The sequence below is a fragment of the Notamacropus eugenii genome, chromosome 4 (genome assembly GCF_028372415.1).
Source record: "Notamacropus eugenii isolate mMacEug1 chromosome 4, mMacEug1.pri_v2, whole genome shotgun sequence".
Taxonomy (NCBI): Eukaryota; Metazoa; Chordata; class Mammalia; order Diprotodontia; family Macropodidae; genus Notamacropus; species Notamacropus eugenii.
In genome coordinates, this window is record NC_092875.1 from 444488177 (window position 1) to 444508956 (window position 20780).

Genomic DNA, 20780 nt, shown 5'->3' on the forward strand with positions numbered 1-20780 from the left:
AGTTACCTCTCCACAGTCACCTGGCCTCCAGTTCCCAAGTCAGCACTGGGGGCTGATTTTCAGATAAGCTGGATGGGCAGGGCCACCATTCAGTTTGAGACAAGGACCAGTTCACCCAGGGCCTCCACCCAGGGCTGAGGTAAGACTCAGCTCTTCAGTGCCACCAGGGGTTTTTACACTCCAACAATGGAGCTTCTGTATGGGCTGCTGTGCAGGCTCTGTGGCTGCGGCCTGCTGTGGGAGCTATGGGAGGGTCCTTCTCCCTTCCTGGCCAGCTGATAAAACCTTGTTACTGACCTTTGGCTCCTGTGGGCCAAGGCATCTGAGGACCTGCTACTGTGACTGGAGATTCCGCCCCCAAGGTGTCCTCCTCCCAGAGTCTTGTCACTCCACTCCACTTGGCCAAGGCTGAGCTGGGCTCCGTGCTCGGCTCCGCATCTGGCGCAACTGACATTTCCGTGGGCCTTTCAGGTCACTGTGGGCTGGAAATCTCCTCCACTCTGTTGTTCTCCACTTCTGCTGCTCCAAAATTTGCTGAGAGTCCCTCTCTACAGGTATTTTATGGGCTGTGGGGAGGACCCTGCATAAGTGTGTCTTTCTAGTCTGCCATCTTGGCTCCGCCTCTTCATTCCTTATTCCTATACCATGTTTTCCACATATATTCTTCATTGCTATTCTCCCTTATATTCACCTTTGCAGTAAAGTAATTAAACATTAAAGCTTATGTTGATTTAAAATTTGAAAGATCTTACTGACTTATTTGCAGAAAATTTCTATATTCTGATTCTCTTCAACAAGTGTTGGCTCATAAGATACAGCTATTTTCATGGTGGTCTTTCAAATGTATATCATGAATCCATAATATGACATGGCAAAATTACCAAAAGGCATTTCCAGTTGCAAATGAGAGAGAAGAAACTTATACATAAAGTAAGGTATCCCTGAGATTTTACTAAATGCTTCAAAAAACATTTTCAGGTGATAAAAGCGAACAGTTTGAAGATGGATAGTAACTTGACTTAGATCATTGTCTTCTGATGTTAACATTTACTTAAATTGGCTGTAAATTTGGGATAGCTTGCAATAATACTGAAATGTGCATGGTCTGGCATTTAGTCCAGTGCCTGGCACATAGTACATCCTTAATAAATGTTGATTGATGTAAAATTGGAATCTGATAAATGAAGACGTTTCTTAGAAATAGCATAATAGAGGTCCAAATGCAAATATCCTAAAGAAAAAATACTTGAACAGTTATACTTAACAAATTGTTATTGCCCATTTCAAGAATAAGAACTAGGAGAGTTTTTGTTCTATGATGGCCAAATTTCTTTACTAATTATCAAAATAATATTATTTGAAATCACATGCTCCACTCCACTGGCCAATCAAATAAACATTTAACTTATACCTTAATGTATACAACAGTGTTAAAATATATCAAAGAAAAATTGAATATGAAATAATTTATCACTTATTCCAATTAATATGCACAGTAATATCAACAATATTCAATTCTACACAAACCTGAAAATTCCCATCACCTTCTTATTTCTGAAAACTTCCTCCCATTTTGAAGTAAAGGGTCAGGCTGATCCTTATACTTAAGTTCCATACATTTCCATAATGGAATTTTGTATCTGGGACAGGATTTTCCAAAGTAATTTCATTTTTTAAAATGAGTCTAAAATCATATATTGATGGCATCCATAAATTCTGGTCCATGAAGTCTGGGGATGTGGAAGAAACCTGCAAAAAATGAACAACCATAGTATAGAAGTGGAACGGACCTCTGTGGTCATCTAGGAAAACTCTCTCATCTTATAGATCGGGGAAATGAAGCGAGGTAGAAGTATTTGCCCAGTGTCACGCAGGTAGTAGAGGCTGATATGGAACCCAGATCTTCTGACTGCAAATTCCTTGGTCATTTCAGTGCATCATAGGGATGAAGGGAAAAATTTTGTAGGAAAAAATTAAGTTTTGTGGTGAACAACTTAAGGCTATGTTTATTTGTTTAAAAAAAAAGGATGCTTTCCTTACTAAAGAATATTATTGATAATTTCATATTTAATATTTCAAGTGAATTTATCCTCAAAACTTTCTTACGGAACCCTAATTTGTGCCTCATTGAACACATTTTGGAAATATTGCTCTAAGATTTCACTTTAACACCATGTGGTGAACATTGAAAAAGCCTTATTATTATGCCCTAGAATGAGATTTAGTGGGAAGCTATGGAAGAGTCCTGGTTAATTTAATTCTACCAATCAGATGTTTAAAATATGTTTAGGTCAACCAGTGAATAGGACAAAGGTTAAATCTCAATCTCTAGTGATAATACACTGGCTGGAAGATGTCTCTGACATACGTTGCTTTTTGTTCTGATGTACCCAATGGAATTCTTTCAACTAAAACATTGTTATATGTTGTGATTAGAAATTCCAGATAGGAGAAAGGACAGATGGCAACCTTGATTATAATGAAAAGAGATTAAAGTATAGTCATTTCAAACTGTGGCAACTGAGGAAATTAAACCAAAGAGCTTAATTTTGTGGAAGGTAGGTCCAATAAAAGGCCCCCATGAGCCCGAATTGCTTTTTCCATGCTGTTGAATGTCCCCTCTGTTTTCAGAGACGAGACAACAAAAGAGCGGTCACTTTCTCCCCACCACCACTTTTTATGGCATATCACATGTAGAAAACTGAGTGACTTGGCAGCATTAGAATGACCCTGGACAAAGCCTACCTCCAGTGGATCAGGATTAACTCTTCTAGTGTGCAGCAAAAATATCGCTCAGTATCTTTCAGTAACTTTAATGCCCAGGTCAAGGATTTGCACAAACTGGGGTCACCTACTTGCCCACAAAACAGGTACAAACTAAGCAGCATAAGTACAAAGTTTCCCACAGTTTCAAATCTACGTGTAGCTACCCTGTCTTCAAAAAGCATCCTTTATAGACAGAATAATTCAGTCATGGCACTCAGTCTTTAGTGCCTTGTTAAAAACTACCAGAAGGGAGAGACCTTGTTGTATGTAAAATTATCTACCTAAAGAAGAATTAAGGAATATATTTTATGAATGCAACACATTCTAATAGTAAATGATGACTTTTGGTCTGATATGGATTTCTGTCCTCAATAACCTCCTTAGATTATCTATAAAGAATATTGATTTTGAAATATTTAATTGGAGGATGAAGAAACATACCAATCTCAATCCATCACCAGGATAATGTGGAAAGTGGGCAGGAATCAGTAGCATTGCCTATAATAAGGATAAAGTCCTATATGTGGAGCAGATAAAAAAGCTGTACAAGTATAGAATGAAAAAGCAGCTTACTCAAGAGAAAAGGACTTGGTTAGTAGACTTCATGGTCAGTAAAAAAAAAAACCAAAAAACTCTTTTATGCAGCACCAAGAGTACTTGGGTTGCATTAATATGGTCACACAGACCATATTATATTCGTGTGGAATAACAGGTCTATTTCTAAAGAGCGCCATATTTTAAGAAGAATATTTACAAAGTAGGGTTTGTCCAAAGAAGGATGCCTAATATGTTGATTGGGGTTCCTACTAATTTTCTAGGAGAATTAGTAAATTAAAGGAATTGGTGTTGGTTAGCCAATTAAGAGAGAACAATGGATGGATGAGATGACAGATTTGATTGCGGATTTCAAATACTTTAAGAGTTGTCATCTGAAATAATAATTACAACTGATATGGCACTTCAAGGTATATAAAGCACTTTACCTGTGTTATCTCACTTGATCCTCACAGGGGTCCTCAAGACCTCTGAAAATTAGGTTCAATTATTCTCATTTGACAGAGGAAGAAACTTAAGACTGGAAGAGATTAAGTGACTTGTTGGGGATCACGCATCTGGTAAATATCTGAGGTAGGATTTGAATTCAGATCTTCTTGACTCTGAGACCAAAACTATCACTACACCACTTACCTGTGAAAGAAAAATTTGACCTTTTTTTTCCCTTGACCACAGCAGGAAAATGTAAGATTTACAGGTAGAAATTAGAGCAAGCCAAATTTTGGTTTAAGATAAAGTCAATCTCCTAGGTATTCAAAAATTAAACAGGTCACCAGGCAAAGTAGTGAATCCCACATCAGTCAGTCAACAAGCATTTATCAGGTACTTATTATGTGCTAGGCATTCTGCTAATTGCTGGATTTACAGAAGGAGGTAAAAGACAGTTGCTGCTTTCAAGGAGCTAACAATCTAATAGGAAAGATAACATAGAAACAGCAGGGTGATCTCCATGGACCCTTAACTCTAAATCCGTGATCCTGTATTACTACATTTTAAAACAATGAATGTTTCGAAACAACATTCCTGTATCAATCTATATCAGAGGTGCTTGACTTTCCTTGCATGTATCATGAACTGCTGTGGCAGTTCTGTGAAGCCTATGGACCCCTTCTCAGAGTAGGGTTTTTAAGTGTATAAAATAAAATACAATAGATTACAAAGGAAACCAATTATATTGAAATTGAGTTATCATAATACTAAAAATAAATAAATTCATGGACTCTAGCTCAAGGACCCCTAATCAACAAAATGAACCCATGTACTTTATTCCTTGGGGAGCCAAGATGAGCTCTGACTAATCGTGTAAATCCTTCTTTCTTTTTAATTATGAATTCAACAGTCACTGATATCTTAAGAACAAGGCAGAAGACTGCACAGGAAATAGTGAACTACCATATAGAATATGGATTTTAGTGCATAATGTTAATATGTAGATAATATTAACTATTACTATGTATACTCTATACATTAGCTGTATAGTGTGTATGTATGTGAATGTATGTATATATATATGTGTGTGTGTATACTTTGTGTATACACACACTTAGCTAAGTAGTTTATTTGTAAAGAAATATCTGTAACTTACTTATTCCTAGATATTCTCACTTCTGGTCTGGGGTGGTAGATGGAATTAATTGTACTGATATATATTATATATGTATATATGTGTGTGTGTCATTCTAATATATACCATTCTAATATATGTGTATACTTATATATGCACATGTGTGTATACTTATATACATATACACATATTTATGCTTAACTAGGTAGTTAATTGATCTAAACATTGTAAAGAAACATCTGTCATTTGCTTATCTCTAGATATGCATCTGTAGTCTTCAGTGATGGATAGAACACCATAACGTATCATTTCTATTTTATCTGCCCATGTTTTATATACACACATACATATATGTATGTACAAATAAAAATATATTTGTATATATACATGCATATGTATGTATGTATGTGTGTGAGTATATCGATAGCCTCCCTCATTAGTAATTCCATCCTTGAAGGAAAGGACTTTTCTTTTGCTTCTTTTTGGCATCGTTAGCTCTTAGCACACACTAACAGTAAGTGCTTAATAAATGCTTGCTGATTGACTGCGAGATTACATGACTTACCTAGTTCATACAGCCACTAAATGCCAGAGCCAGATCTTGTCCCTGGGTCCACCTGACTCCCAACCCTACGGTCTTTCCACCCCATCACAAAGCCTTTCTCTGCTGAGCCTGTTTTGCTGGAGGCCAAGGGACTGTTAGACAGAGCTCAGCTGCTATGCTAATAAGCCTTTAGATGAGCTCACTGATGAAAAGATTAGGGAGTCTGAGTTTTCTCCTTCATTTTGGCACTTTATGTGTTCTGTAATAAACTTGTTATCTTTCTCTATGCTCCCGTCATGCCATATACACATTTCTAGCAGTCGCGTAGGGCAGCCATTGCAAATAAGAAGAGAGAGCCAAGGGCTGAAAACAAGAGCTCTCTGGAGTTTTGGTCCATGGAAGGCCAAGTTACAAATGTCCTTCTTTCTGGTACTGCTGCAGCACATACAATTCCTCAGATATTTTAAATGGGCAGAGTAGCATATCACAAAGTGACTAGAGCATTGAAAGGATAAAGGAAGGAGTAATTAAAGAGATAATTGATGGTTAGGACCATCTCTAGTGTCTCTGCAATTGTTTTTGTTTGTTTAAATGGCAGCTAATCAAGGCAACTGAAATTTAGGGACTGACAGTGCCGTCTTTTAAAGCACCGTTTAGCAAACTAGATGCGCTGTCCATTAATTGTGGGTAAGCAGCTCCTTAAAATAAGGCCACGATGTGAAGCTATTTGGTGGCAGAGTTAAGGGAGGGCTTAGACCGTACATTTGCTATTGTTTTATTGTGACAACTGCCTTTCCATGTTTATCGCCTGAGCAGTATGGTGGAACAGGACATTTTCTAAATATTGTTGGAGAGGGACATTGTGAACGAAAGAGGAAATTTGAAAGCAGGACATGAATATAGGCTAGATGTTCAAATTAAATTATTATAGGTAAGCAAGAGGACACCCTTGCTCATTTCCCCCCAAGGCTGCCCACCTTTTATTTCTCTCTTTGACAGACTGCAGGACCTTTGCAGGCTGAACACCTTCCCAAATGCTTCGTGACCTTTGAGGGGAAAGAAAGGGCTGATTTGGTTAATCTTTATGAATTGGTTCTCCTTTCCAGGGAATAATGGCATGATACATTTAAATCTTTCAACACGAATATCTGCAGCAGAAATACACCGATACCCCATCATCTACCAGGCTATGCCTTGAATATTGTTCAGTGTCTATTGAATCACATTGCAAATGGCACATATTTTTTAAAACAAAATTTCAAAATAATGAAATAAATTTCAAAAACCATAGATTTAGACTTTAAATTGATTTGAAGGACCTAACCTAGGATAGTGAATTGAAGACATATTGAAGGAAATAATCTTGGAAGTAGGGACTAGTGTTGATTCCATAGGAACAATGACATAGTATTTGATTTCATAATCAAGCAAGTGACTGAGCAATATTGCATTGGGCTTTGGTTACATTTTATTGGGGGGGGGGGGGTAAGGAAAAGTAATAAGCATAGTTATGTATATAGATGTATATGTGTGCATAGTAAGCATTTTATGTTATCTTATTTAATTGTTCCTCATAAGCAATCCTATGTAGTTATCCCCATTTTACAGTTGAGGAAACTAAGGCAAAAAGAGGTTAAGTGACATACCCAGGGTCACACAGCCATTAAGTGTCTGAGTCCAGATTTGAACTCAGATCTTCCTGACTCGAAGCCAAGTACTCTATCCACTGTACCACCTCTGCCTATAATGCCTTATTGAGATTACATTTGTTGGGATAACATTAAGCAAGGTTTTCCTGTATTTGCTTTTATTTTCTCTCTATAAAGGGCATTGCCATGCTACTTCTAGATGTGCCATTGATAACTTTAGTATGATGATATATGTTCCTATTAGCTTGGAACGATGTAAGTCTTAACAGTTTGCTGTCCAAACTCTACACCTATTGCAAAGACATTTAAAAAAAATTTTTTTCAAAACTTCTAACCTGAAATCCAAAAGACTTTGCCAGCAGATTGCAGGCAGGTCTACAAGATGAAAGGGCTTCTTTTCAGAGGCTACACCTTGCTGTAGGCTGATTTTCTGTCTTGTAAGGACCATCCTAGATAAGTTTGGAAAAGTCAGAGAAATGGCTACAGAATGATGGATTTTTTTCAACTCTGACAATTCAGTAAGACATCAGTTGACCCTGACCCACATGGAGGAAATCATAGGTGCTTATAATACTAAAGTATAACCTATTTCCAAAAAATAAATAAAGCTTTTCAAGAATCCCAAGAATTTCCTCTGGATACTAGATAGATAATTAGAGTGGTGTCATGTATTTAAGTATCTAAATATCTGTTTGAATAAAGTACTTTCCTGAAAATTACATTTTAAACAAGGCTGCAATCAGAAAAACCATTATAGCCATATATATATATACACATATATACACACACACATATATATGTACATATACATATATATAGCATATATATAGATATATAGATAGAAAAACTCACATTTTCTATTAAGCAAATTTATGAGATTGATGTAATACAAATCTGGCAACCTGTTAAAGCACTTTAGATAAAGCTCTAGGTCCCTAATTCAGTGGGCTCCAAAGAGGAAGCAAGGCATGATCCCAAGGGCTATGTGATTCACCATTACCCTTCTGATGATAGTCAATCTTGGGGCTTTTCTACAGTAATCACACCTATCCTTTCTTTTCTTGTGCCTAACACTCCCTTGACTTGGCCCCTCCCTGTGCTATGCAAGATCCTACCTGCCCATTCCAACTTGAGCCTTGTGGTCCCCTAATAAGAATTAAAATCTAACCTCTAGTCAGACACAACAACAGCTGTGTAGGTGCCAGTGGGAAGATCCTCACCCTCATCTCAAAATTACTTTGTGACTGTGTCAAGAACCACTTACAGGGTAGACTTTGTGTGCTGGGGCACTAATGGTGTCTAAAAACGTTGATACCACCCCACCACTACACATACATTTTCATTATGGGTGGGCCAGAATGAGTTGTCCAGGATGAACAAGCACAGATGAGTTATGGTCTGCATCTTCAGTCCCTTCGTATGACCTTTCCCCAAAAAACTCAACTCTCTTCTAAACTGCCCTATTACTATCAAGGGTACCACTATTCTAGTTGCCCATTTTTGTAACCTCAGTATCATATTCCACTCCTCATTTTCTTTCACTTTCACATTATTGTGTTCATAACTTACCAATTAGTTGTCATTTTCAACTCAACATGTTTCTACAATGTGGCTTTCGCTCTACTTCAGGTCTTCATCACCTCTCTTGGACTATTGTAACAGCCTCCTAATTGGTCTCCCTATAGTCCCCTTCTACCTCCAACCCATACTCCCCACAGCTGCCCAAGTGATATTTCCTGAAGTGTAAATTTGACCACATCACTCCCTCCTCAACAAACTCCACTGGGTCCCTAATTACTCTAAGAGCAAAAATCATTTATTTTTCCCCTCTTTTTAAAATTTCTATTTTTTATAACGTTTATAGTGTATTTAATGATTGGTACAGCAGTGAATTACATAATTTATTTTAAAATATACTGATTGGAGAGGGAGCATGCCCAAAAAGTTTATACTGATAGGGGTACACAATTTAAACAGTTTGGAGACCACTATTAGCTTTGATTCAGTTGGAATTTGGCTTTTCCTGTTTCTTGTTATTTGACTTTTTTTTAAACTCTTACCTGGCCTTGCTACCTGATTGGCTAATGGCTAGAGCTGACTGAGAGGTGTGAAAATGCAAATGCAAGGAAAGCAAAAACAAACAGAATATATTTCTATACAAGTGAAATACTCCTCCTGAGTATAAAATTTCAGTGAACCACAGGCCATCCCCAAGACTGATATAATGCAGGGTCATTTTCATTGAATGTGTATACCTCTCCTCAAAAAAATTCATTTGCACATGAATACATTTTGCCCTTATGTAAATTCATTCACTAAAAGTCTTTCATGTGAGGTATTTGGTTCAGTGGTCCTACACAGTCACAGCTAAAGACACTGGTGAGAATACTGCCTAAAGCTAAGGATTAATGTAACTGTACAAGAATAATAAGTGTCTAAAGTTTAAGGATTAAGTGATTTATGTCACTGTTCAGAATTGAGTTCTTCAGGAAAAGGCACTGGGATTGTGATTTCATCAGGATAGGGCACTCCTGGGGAAGAAAATTCTCTTTACAAATGCAGGTTGACACCTTCCCGGCAATTCGTCATCTTAAAAGACTTTTCATTTTTTCCTATTTCTTTTTAATTAGTTTCTGTTTATCCTGTATAGAGCATTGTTTGTATATATGTGTTTGCTTACCATTTCTCCTATTAGATTACGAGCTCCTTGAAGGGAGGGTCTGTCTTCTTTGCATCTCCAGCATATAAGCATAGTGCCTCAGTGTTGTGGGTGTTTTGTGAATGCTTATTGACTGACTGTTGAACTATTTGGAGCACTGTGATGTTAAATTATTTACCCTAAGTTATACTGCCTATACTGTCAGAGGTGAGACCTGAACTTGGGTTCTTCTGACTTTAAGACCACTTTTGTTCCTTTGTACCATGCTGCCCGTCTTCAAGGATGCCGTTAGCAAGAGGTGCCAAACATGGAGCTCATTGTGGTTCACAACATTCCTGGGTGCAACCAAACCAAATGAAAATGTAACTTTGAAAGTATTTAACAAAATGAATAGAAATGCTACAAAGAGTAGGTAATGTTAACATGTGCTTTTCTATGTCAATATGTAATCCACAGGGATCCTTAATGTACTGTTTATGAAGCCCAGTTTCTATTTGAGTTGGCACTACTGCTATAAACAATCATAATAAAATAACCCAATTTCACAACGCTTTGTAGTTTACAGAATGCTTTCTTCACAAGAACCTTGTGAAGTAGATAGTATAAGCAATCATTATTACAGTTTTACAGATGAGAAAACTGAGGCCCAGGGAAATTATCAAAAACCTAGCTAGTATCAGAGACATGATTAAAACTCACGCCTTTTTATTTCAAGTCTAATGCTTTTTTCGATTGTTCCGTATTACTGATTAAAAGGAAAATTAGAAATTTTAGATTGGAAAAAATGAGCAAACAACAAGCAGCACTGGGGACAGATAGTTCAGAATGATTCATATCCTTTTCCTTTTGAATCTAAACACTTAGGGAAAAAAAGAAACTTCTTTTTATTTCCTACTATAGCTAACACGTTTTGAGCTTGAAGAATGATGGTGCTGACTAGTAGGAAGGAAAATGTTTTCTATTGGGTGCTTATGATATGACAAGCACTCTCTTTGGGATTCCTCTTATGCATCAGGAATGTTGAATTGTAGTGTCATTGACTAAGGAAAATGGATAGGAAGTAGTTCTAGAGGGTGCTTAAGCGACTGCGTGGGAGTGTGTTTTTTTTAACAGTTTAATATTTTCATAACTATTGAAAGGAGTGATTTGTTAAGTGATTTATTAATGTGCCATGACTGTTGCTGAGGCATTATTAGCTAAATAACACCCCCCCATCAAAACAAAAGTGCAGTCTATCTTCTGCAAGATCTGTGTGAAGTTGGACGACTTTATTGAAATCTTTATGGGTTAAGTTCTGCAAAGCAATAACAAATAGAAAAAGGTTGGTATTCTAAGGGAGAATTCTTATAATAAAAATGTTTTAGGCAACAGCAAAATACAAAGAACCTAGACATTCTAGTGCTGTGAACTAATCAGAGTAATTAATGAAAGTAGTAAATTTTGGGAAGTTCCACTGAACAGGGGAGAGCTCAGTTTAAGGAATTAAATGCAAATAAAACTAGGTTCATAGAGTCATAGATTTGGTTCTAAAAAGGACTTTAGAGGTCATCCATCTAGTTCATTCCCTCATTTTATGGATGAGTAAACTGAGTCACAGAGGAGTGACTTGCTTAAGGTCATATAAGAAGTAAGTAGCAAAACCAAGATTTGAGCCCATGTCCTCCACTGCCAATTCCAGCGTTCTTTCCACTGCAAGCATTCAACTTAAAGTATTAATCACTTGTATTTAGGAACTCATGTAGATTTTATTTCTGCATTGATTTCTCATTACTGTTTTGTTTCCAAGCTTCATGAAATAAATACAGAGGAGCAAAGGAAAGTCAGTAGCAAAGACTTGCTCATGTTATGCCTTTTTCCTAAGTAGATCTGCACTTGATGTTTCTCTGGGGACGCTACAATCGCTTTGGCTTTGAAGTTTGTCACTTCAGTTGTTCTAGGTCAAGTTACATATTTCAATCCCTACAGTTGTATGATGAACTACTGGAGAGCAAGGACTAGGTTTTTCACTTCTTTTGTGTATTCCAAAGGGCTCTATCAATCAGTCAATCAGTGAACATTTATTTAAGTACCTGCTATGAGCTAGGTACTGTGCTAAGCTGTGAAGATACAAAAAGAGGCAAAAAGCAGTCCTTGTCCTCAAGGAGCTTACAATCTAATGAGGGAGATAGCATGCAAACAAATTTATATAAAGTGAACTGTATATAGGCTGTTGTTATTATTCAGTCATTTTCAGTCTTGTCCAACTCTTCTTGACCCTTCGGGGTTTTCTTTGCAAAGATACTGCAGTGGTGTGCCATTGCCTTCTCTAGCTTTAGATAAGGAAACAGACAAACAGGGTTTAAGTGACTTGCCCAGGATCACACAGCAAGTAAGTGTCAGAGGCCAGATTTGAACTTGGGGATATGAACTTGGTACTCTATCCACTGCACCAGTTCGCTACTCTAATATGCTAGACTGGAAGGAAATAATTAAGAGAGGGAAGGCATTACAATTAATATGATTTGAGGAAGACTTCCAGTAAAAGATGGGATTTTAGTTGGGATTTAAATGAAGCCAGCAAGGTCAAGAGTAAAGCAGAGAAGGCAGAGTCAAGAGATAAAGTGTTAGTTCACACAATGGCCAGGAGGCCAGTGTCAGTGGATCAGAGTATATGTTGAGAAGTACGGTGCAAGGAAATGAAAAGATAAGAGAGTGCCAGATTATGAAGGGCTCTAGATATTCTGTTCAACAATTGTTTCCTAAGTTCTTATGATAAGTGAAACTTGGTCATGTGAAAGGAGGATGGAAAGAAGGAAGGAGGGAAGGAAGAAAGCAAGGAAGGAAAAAGGGAAGGAGGGAGGGAAGGAGAGAGGGGAGAAAGAAAGAATGAAGAGAGGGAGGGAGGGAGAAAGGGGGTAGGGAAGCAGAGAGGAAAGGATGGAAGAAAGGAGGGAGGAAGGAAGGAAAGAAGGAAGGAGGAAAGAAACAGAAACAAAAGAAGGAGAAAAATAATACTGTCTTTAAGCAGCATCTCTTCTGCATTTAACACAGAGAAGATGCTCCCTAAGTACTTAATGAATGTTCAGTCTTTGGGAAATGGAACTGGCTTGAGAAATGCATTCACTCATCCAACAAAAGTTTAAGTGTGTATTATATAATAGTAAAACACCCTGCTAAGACTTGGAAGAACTAAAAAGATAGATAAGATGATCTCTACCCTCAAGGAGTTTACTGTTTGGGAGGAGAGCTAAGACGTGCATCAATAGCTATAATCTGAAACAGAATGTGGTAAATGCATAACAGATGGGTGAATAGGTTTTACATGGGTTCATAGTAGGGAAGAGATCACTTCCTGGTAAGCATTTGGGATAGAAATCAAGAAAAGCTTCATGGAGTGGATAGCATTGGAGCTAAACCTTGAAACGTAAATAGACTTTCAATTCCAAGTTTGGGGGTGGGGGGTGTAGGGAGAGAGAGGCATTCCAAGGATAAAGAATTATGTGAGCAAAGGCCAGAAAATGGGCCAACTGGGGACATACGTTGGGAGTCAGAAGTACATTGTCCAACTTTCCTGGAACATAGAACACGTGAGGGAGAATACTGCACAGTTGGGCTGAAAAGGGAGGTTGGAGTTAAAAGTCTAAGCTTTTGAGCTTCAGGTTTTGTTTTCATGATCTGGGCACCTGAATTTCATGGGAAATAATTGAAATAGGTAGCGTAAGCCATTATGCTGGTATTCTTTATTTGACGAATGCACCATTACCTTTTTTTTAAACATTATCTCCCATTGTATGACTTCCAATAACATACTGAGGCATGACAGGCCCTCCTCATTTTCTAGTTTCTTCTGATGACATCCTTTATGCCACTTTTCCAAAGCAAATTTTATTTGGTGATCTGTTGCAATCTACTTGTACCCACCTTGTGTCTCTCTCCATTGGGTTTTGCAATATTGCCTGCCACGTTTAGTATTTTGGAGACATTTGTCCTTACCAGAAGGATGATGATTTTTTTTTTTGAAAGAGCAAAAACAAAAACATGGGCCTCTGTTTCAAGGAGAAGGTTGGGAGTGGGGAGGGGTCATTAAAGGGCTAAGTCAACTTAAGTCAAGAACAAGCCTTTAGGGTCACTCAGTTCAACTTCCTCTTTTTACAGATGAAGAAACTGAGACTCAGAGAAATGAATGACCTGCCTAAGGTTCCCTATGGTGATCTCGGTGACCCTAGTCAGGTCATTAACTTCTGAGTGGCAAAGCCATGATCTGAACGCAAATCTTCTGACTTCAGATCAACAAGCATTCTTTCCACTGCTACTGCTTTGTGCCTCACTTGTTATTAACACGTATTTCTGCAGTTACCTCTTCCAGGAAAACTTGTATGATTTCAGTATATACACGACAGATACCTTGTTAGTGGAACAAGCTTTTAAAGTGTGTTTTGTTTTGCCAAACCAAATGCCTTGTTATAGTCAATAGACAATAAACACAGCGGGACTTTTTTATTGTATATACTTTTCAGTCAATTGTGTGACTGTAAAGATTTTATTTGCTGTAGAATATCATCTGCAAAAGCCTACTTATTCCCTTCTCATTTCTTCATCAAAGATGCCCTTGGTATGCATGTGTGAATTATTCTCATAAAACATTGCAGAAATGGGAAAGTAGGCCTTAAAGACACAAAGCATAATCCTTAATAAATCACTTTTCTTAGAGTATATGGAGACCATCGAACTAGCAAACATCTTTTCTATATATCAAAATGAGAAAATAAATGAAAGTGGGGTATAAGTTATACAGCTTTGAAGAGTTGTCTCATGGAAGGTGAACATAGCTTTGCGCTGCCATGCGTTGCCTTTCAGGAATAATGAATTCATTCCTATTAAAATTTAATTGAAAAGCTTTGATGGTATTTAAGCTTTCACAGAAATGTAAACTACTGTGACTACAATTCACAATGCATTTAAAACAATTATTCTTTATCATTAAAGTTAATAATATGCACATTAACCTCTTATGTAGTCTAAATCAATATTGTAGTTTAGAAGATATGACCTCTGCACAGCTTTGTCTAAACATTGATTTCATTGTCATTTGTATAAGGTATCAAACAAATTACATGCCGTACTAATATCATTAATGCTGCCCCATGGAGCCTTTGAATTTGTGGGTTCTTCTAATACATGACATTACATTACAAAAATATTGAGGACATCACGGAATATAATTGCTGAGTGAGCTAGATTCCAGCCTGGCAGAGTCACTATAGGCAGGCCAGAACTCTCAAACCCTTTGCCCCGGGTAGACAACAAGTTTGCTGCTCTTTAACATGCAGATGAGTTTCTGTCCATGCTTCAGTTCATGTGGCAGAATTTCTCTTCTTTGCAGGGTCTGGTTTACTATCCTGTAGCATTAGAAATACAATAAGAGAACACAGTTAAAGCAGTCCTTGGACAAGTTTCCCTCACTCCTTCTCTCTCTTTTTCTCTCCTTCTCCCCCATATATGTGTTTGTATTTATAATCTAGAAACACACACATAAAATCAGCATGTAGCACTGTAGTTTTCTCCTCGTAAATTTGTTTAGGAATTTCTACTTCATTACTAATTGATCAAATGAATTAAAACCTATATACAAGAGAGCAGAGTACTTTTCAAATGGTTATTATAGAAATAATAAATAGAGTTTTAGCAGTGGACAAAGAATCTCCTCTTCCCTCTGTATTGGCATCTGTGTAATTTTTAACGCAGATTTTATTTTTAAAAACATCTATATTAAAAGGCTAATTATATAATCTGCTCTCTATTAGTGCTCAGTTTCTAAATTTCCAATAAATCAGAATAATTATTCTGACCATGCAACTATTTCTGAATAACAAAATAAAAATAATGCTGACTTTTTGGTCCTTAAAAACTCTTTCCTTGGGAGAGAAGCAATAACTATAGATCTTCACTATGGCAGCGGAGGTCAGTTTCACACTAATACTTTTCATCTGAAATCCCAATCTCTCCTTGCAGGTAAAAGTGACCCATTTTGTGTAGTAGAACTGAACAATGACAGATTACTGACACACACAGTCTACAAAAATCTCAACCCTGAGTGGAACAAAGTCTTTACATTGTAAGTTTTCCTATTCCTTTAAATAATTGAGAATATTTGAGAGAATATGGTTTAAAATGTGGCATTTTCCCTGGAAGTCTCTTTTCATTGGGTCTTCCATTTTGCTAAATGAACTTCCAAAGATAGTATCCAGTATGAAGTCTGTTCCTTCCTCATATGGAAATAGGACCATTTTTCAGCACATGTTGGTGATTGCAGATGATTTTTAAAAAATAAACATCAACCGAGGGGTCCCTCCCCTTAAATGAATCTCTATATCGCTACTTTCTTTTATCCTTGCTATTGAAATTCTCTCCAGTTACATGGACACCAAGGCAGACAAAGCTCTATTTATTCTATTGAGAAAGTGAGCAAACAACCCAATCAAGAATCCAGCGCTGTTTTTATAGTGTTTCTTTTTAGCATAGTAAGAATATTAAGTATTGTCCTTAGTCCCCAAACATCCTTTGAGTTAATTTCCCTCTTGTTTTAGAACGTTAAAATTTTTAGAATCAAACCCAGGACACTGGATATTCTGTAGCATCTTACAGCTCTACCCTTTTTTTTATTGGGGTCTGACTAATGAAGTCTAAACAAAAGAAAACTCCCTCAACAGTTGTCCTGTCCATGAGGTTTGTGTCATGGCTTCAGTCTGTGTTGATGAAGAAACATGCCAAATTCTTCATTAATTTGTTTTCTTGTATCTCCTCAGAGCTTGTAACTAAAGCTTCAGCTAGCTGAATGATTGTCTTTAAAGAATTCCACATTTTTATGAGACCAAAGGCTAGCCTGGAAAGCAGCACTTTTAAGATGGTTGTGGAGAGCGTTTGTCTCTGGCATGCATAATTGTATGAATTGGTTTGATTATTATCAGATCCATTAATTGATTGTGCCCTGATAAAGCCTCTTCTCACATGTGGTTGTGATTTTTCTCTAATGAATATATTCATTTTTGTTTTCCCTTAATTCATGTTTTCTTGGTAAGCAGTTTGATCAAAGAATAAGTGCTGTCAACAATTTGGTTTTATTTTTCCAAAAACAAAAATATGAGGAGCTCACACAGTCTCTTACAACATATGTCATCTGCAGAGCATAATGGAACAGTACTTAGTTTCTAAATCCCAGGACAGCATCATAGCTGTACAGACTCTCTTTTGTGCTTCCTGCTTTTGTGGGATGCGTTTCCTGTTTTATGCTGAATTTAAGTTTCTGGTTGAAAAAAGATGTTTAGCCGTAAAGGAGAATGAGGTATTAAGAGCAATCTTTCTATCACTTAAGTATACTGTAAAATTTACAGGCGTTCTATTAGTTGTACAAGTAAATTTGTTTTATGACATATCAAACTTAGTGGGGTTTGTGCCCCAAAAGTTGAGTGTAGGAGAAAGGAATACAAACAAGCAGAGGAAGAAATGAGATGTAGAAGATGGGGAAGTGATCTTTCCTATGTATCTGTGTCATTTAATGATGATTTCTTAAAAAATAGCTTACTGTGATCATAGATCAGATGGATAACTTAAGAAATAATTCTGTGTTGAATTCTTAAAGATGGCAAAATTCCCCTGGTTAGAGACTCACAAATTGTAGTCTATTCGGATGCATGATGGGAGATTCTGATTTACACTGTGTCTTCTGTCCCTCTTGCTCTGTATACACACCAACATATAAAACCAGTGGGGGACAGCTGACTTTTCAGAACCCCTCTTTGTCCTTGTTAACCACTAACGAAGGCATTTTTTTTGCATATGTTTATTTTCAATGTAGCAATATTAAAGATATCCATTCAGTCCTTGAAGTGACGGTTTACGATGAAGATCGGGACCGAAGTGCTGACTTCCTGGGCAAAGTTGCAATACCGTTGCTGACTGTAAGTCTCATCTACCTGACACCCTGCTCTCTGATTCCTTTTGCTTAAGGAAAAAAAAACCCTCAGCCCCTGTGTCTGTCATGTCTCAAGCAAGGTCTGTAATAAGAACACTAAAAATTTTAACATACTCAGTTCACGGCCATGTTGAATCCCATGATAGTTAATTTTTCCTGACAGACTTGATCCTGGTAATGAACAGGTACTTGTCAGAATTGCCACAGTTGTTTTGGGTTCTCTGTCAGTTTCAGCAGCTGGGGGTCAAAGGTCACTGAGGGAGTGTATTCAGTGGAGACCTCGAGACAGACGGCTGTCATGTCCTTTTCCCGCAGATTCAAAATGGTGAACAGAAAGCCTACGTCTTGAAAAACAAGCAGCTGACAGGGCCAACAAAGGGGGTCATCTATCTTGAAATAGATGTGATTTTTAATGCTGTAAGTCTTAACTTTGGCTTTTTTGTACTGCTAAAGAGTTCAGTTTCATGAAAGCTTTTGTTCCTGATTTGTAGAGAATTTCTGTCATTCTTCATTTTCTCTAAACCTTGATGTATACTGGAGAATACTTCTCTGCCTCTGCCTGGCACACCCACTCTTCCTATTACTATGCAGCAGTGGTGGCTGCTGCTGCTGCTGCTGCTGCTGCTGCTACTGCTGCTGCTACAGTTACTGCTGCAGCAGCAGCAGCCCTGGATACTGCTTATGTAAGAAATTCAAGCTCATGCATGGGGAACTTTAGACATTGATATTTTATGAGCATGGCGTCCAGGACTTTGAAACTTGGGGAATTATGGCAAACTGAACTATGTTAAACTAGCAAACTTTAGTAACAGAGAAATCCATAACATAGATACATATTTTGATACATAGGTGAAAGCCAGCATCCGAACATTAATTCCCAAAGAGCAGAAGTACATTGAAGAGGAAAACAGACTCTCTAAACAGGTAAAAACAAAACAAAAAATAAAGCAATAATAAACCCTCTGGGAAAACCTGATCTGATCAGAGAAACCTTTACATAACTATTTCAAATAAACTTTGGAATAGGGGGGAAATATATTTAGATCATCGGCTTATGTGAAAATGTTGTGAGTCCTTCAGAAATATCCAAGGGAAAACCACTGAGAGGGGAAATGGGGGAGAGGTAATATAGATCCTGATATATGTTCAGATGTTGTAGGGGGAAAAATGATCATTTTCACATAAAACGCATTTTTTGGTTTCCATGAAATATGTAAATGAATATATCCCATATTGAGTTCATATGTATGTACAGTCTGTCCACAGGTGCAAGGCAGGTGTATATAAAGTGCACCTAGTAAAAGTTTTTTTTTCTTTTTAAACCTGATGAGTAATGACTCCGTCTTTTAATGAGCACGAAGGTTGTCATCTTCCTGTTAATCAGGTTTTCACTGTGATGTCACTTTCAAAGCAAATACATTAGAATCTTTAGCTAAGGCCACTGAATATAACAAATCTGATTTTTCATATGATGAAGAAAATGCTTGTCATTTAAAATTAGATCTTTTACCAAATTAAGATGAAGAAAAATGTGCAATTATATTCCATTTGAAAAATGTTTGCATCCAAATGAATTCTTTTTAGTTTGACTAAAATTTTGCTAGGTCTATTTTTTTTTGTTTTGTTATAATGCTAATTTTAAAAAATGTTTCTATGCTTTTCAACATTTTCAAACCTTTTGGATGCCAGGAATCCAAGCAGTTTGAGTGATAATAAAGCCCTATAGTCTTTGATATGATTTGAAGCATAAAAATAATGGATTAATTATAAATTCAGTGTCTTATTTCATTTTAGAACCTGTATGCTACATTTCTCCACAGTTATAGTAAAACCAGTGTTTAGAGGTTCTATCAATAGGGACAGGCAAAAAAAAAATAGCCCCAGTGCTCTATTTAATCTAGGCTATGAGCTCCTTTTCAAAAACTGTTAATACACAAACTGAAATACACACACACACACACACACACACACACATAAAGACAGAGAGAGAGAGAGAGAGAGAGAGAGAGAGAGAGAGAGAGAGAGAGACAGATCTGTTTGTAAATGGTGATCACAGTAAATTTTACCCAGCTACTTCTAGTCTTAAACATATCAGACTGACATTAGAATATACTTTAATTTAGCAGTAAAAAGGCACTTAAAAATTAACCTGCAGAACTAAACTGAATGATTGATGTGGTTCTGTCATTACAAATATTGCCAATGATTCAGCAAGCCGTACTTCTCACAATTGTGTTTTATGACAGAATTAAAATCAAACTGAAAGGAGATGATTCATTCCCCTCTATAGTGGTTTGGGGGAGGAGATATTCTTTTAGATGAGAATATCTCTTTCCCTAATTTTTCAACTCATAGTGAGCAAATTACCTTACAATTTATACTAGTTAGGTTTATAGTGACCAGAAGGGTAATTCAGAGGATATCTGGAGAAATATGGTAATAAAGAGAAAAAAACGATTCAAATATAGAGATGCAAAATTGTAGAGAGATATGCTGCAGTCATAATTTGCAAATTATTGCAGTAGGTCCTCAAAAAGAAATCTCAAAAATTGCATTTCACTGTGAAATTCTTTAATAATTACGCAGAAATTTTAAAACTTATTTAATAGTTTTAAATTATGTGTTTCTTTTTTTAATATCAAATAGTGCTTTAGTAGAGAATTTTACTTCTGGAAGATTATTTGGCCCTTTTCATTTTCTAACATTCAAACAGGAATTTTAAGAATATTTGATTATTGTTAGAATTCTATGTAACAATTTTTTTAAGAAAGCAAACTTGTTTTTTGCATCTTTTCTTTTGACATGTAGGCTGCAGTGCTTGACATGGTCTTGTAAGTTCATTCACTTATCCCAGTCATATTTTTAAGCAAAATGAGCTGCAAGGAGATTAGGTTGAAGCCTGGTTAATTCTGACACTGTTTCCATCTTCTTCACAGCTTCTGCTCAGAAACTTTATCCGGATGAAGCGCTGTGTCATGGTTCTGGTAAACGCTGCCTACTACATTAACAGTTGCTTCGACTGGGATTCACCCCCAAGGAGTCTCGCTGCTTTTGTGGTATGATCACACTGGACTGTTTTCCATGGTTATTCA

The 20780-nt window shown here is 36.9% G+C and overlaps 1 protein-coding gene across 7 annotated transcripts in view; it reads left to right on the forward strand.

The window, feature by feature from the left end:
- The window catches only part of MCTP1 (multiple C2 and transmembrane domain containing 1), a 725942-nt gene that overhangs the window by 494850 nt on the left and 210312 nt on the right, over positions 1 to 20780 (forward strand). For 5 of the 7 annotated variants that reach the window (XM_072606122.1, XM_072606124.1, XM_072606123.1 and 2 more), the window contains 5 exons: positions 15729 to 15831; positions 17572 to 17674; positions 18004 to 18105; positions 18538 to 18612; positions 20625 to 20744. In XM_072606122.1, the coding sequence (XP_072462223.1) occupies positions 15729 to 15831; positions 17572 to 17674; positions 18004 to 18105; positions 18538 to 18612; positions 20625 to 20744 (503 nt within the window). Of the gene's footprint in view, positions 1 to 15728; positions 15832 to 17571; positions 17675 to 18003; positions 18106 to 18537; positions 18613 to 20624; positions 20751 to 20780 lie in introns of those variants that run through there. The other 2 variants (XM_072606125.1, XM_072606128.1) reach the window with 2 other exon arrangements.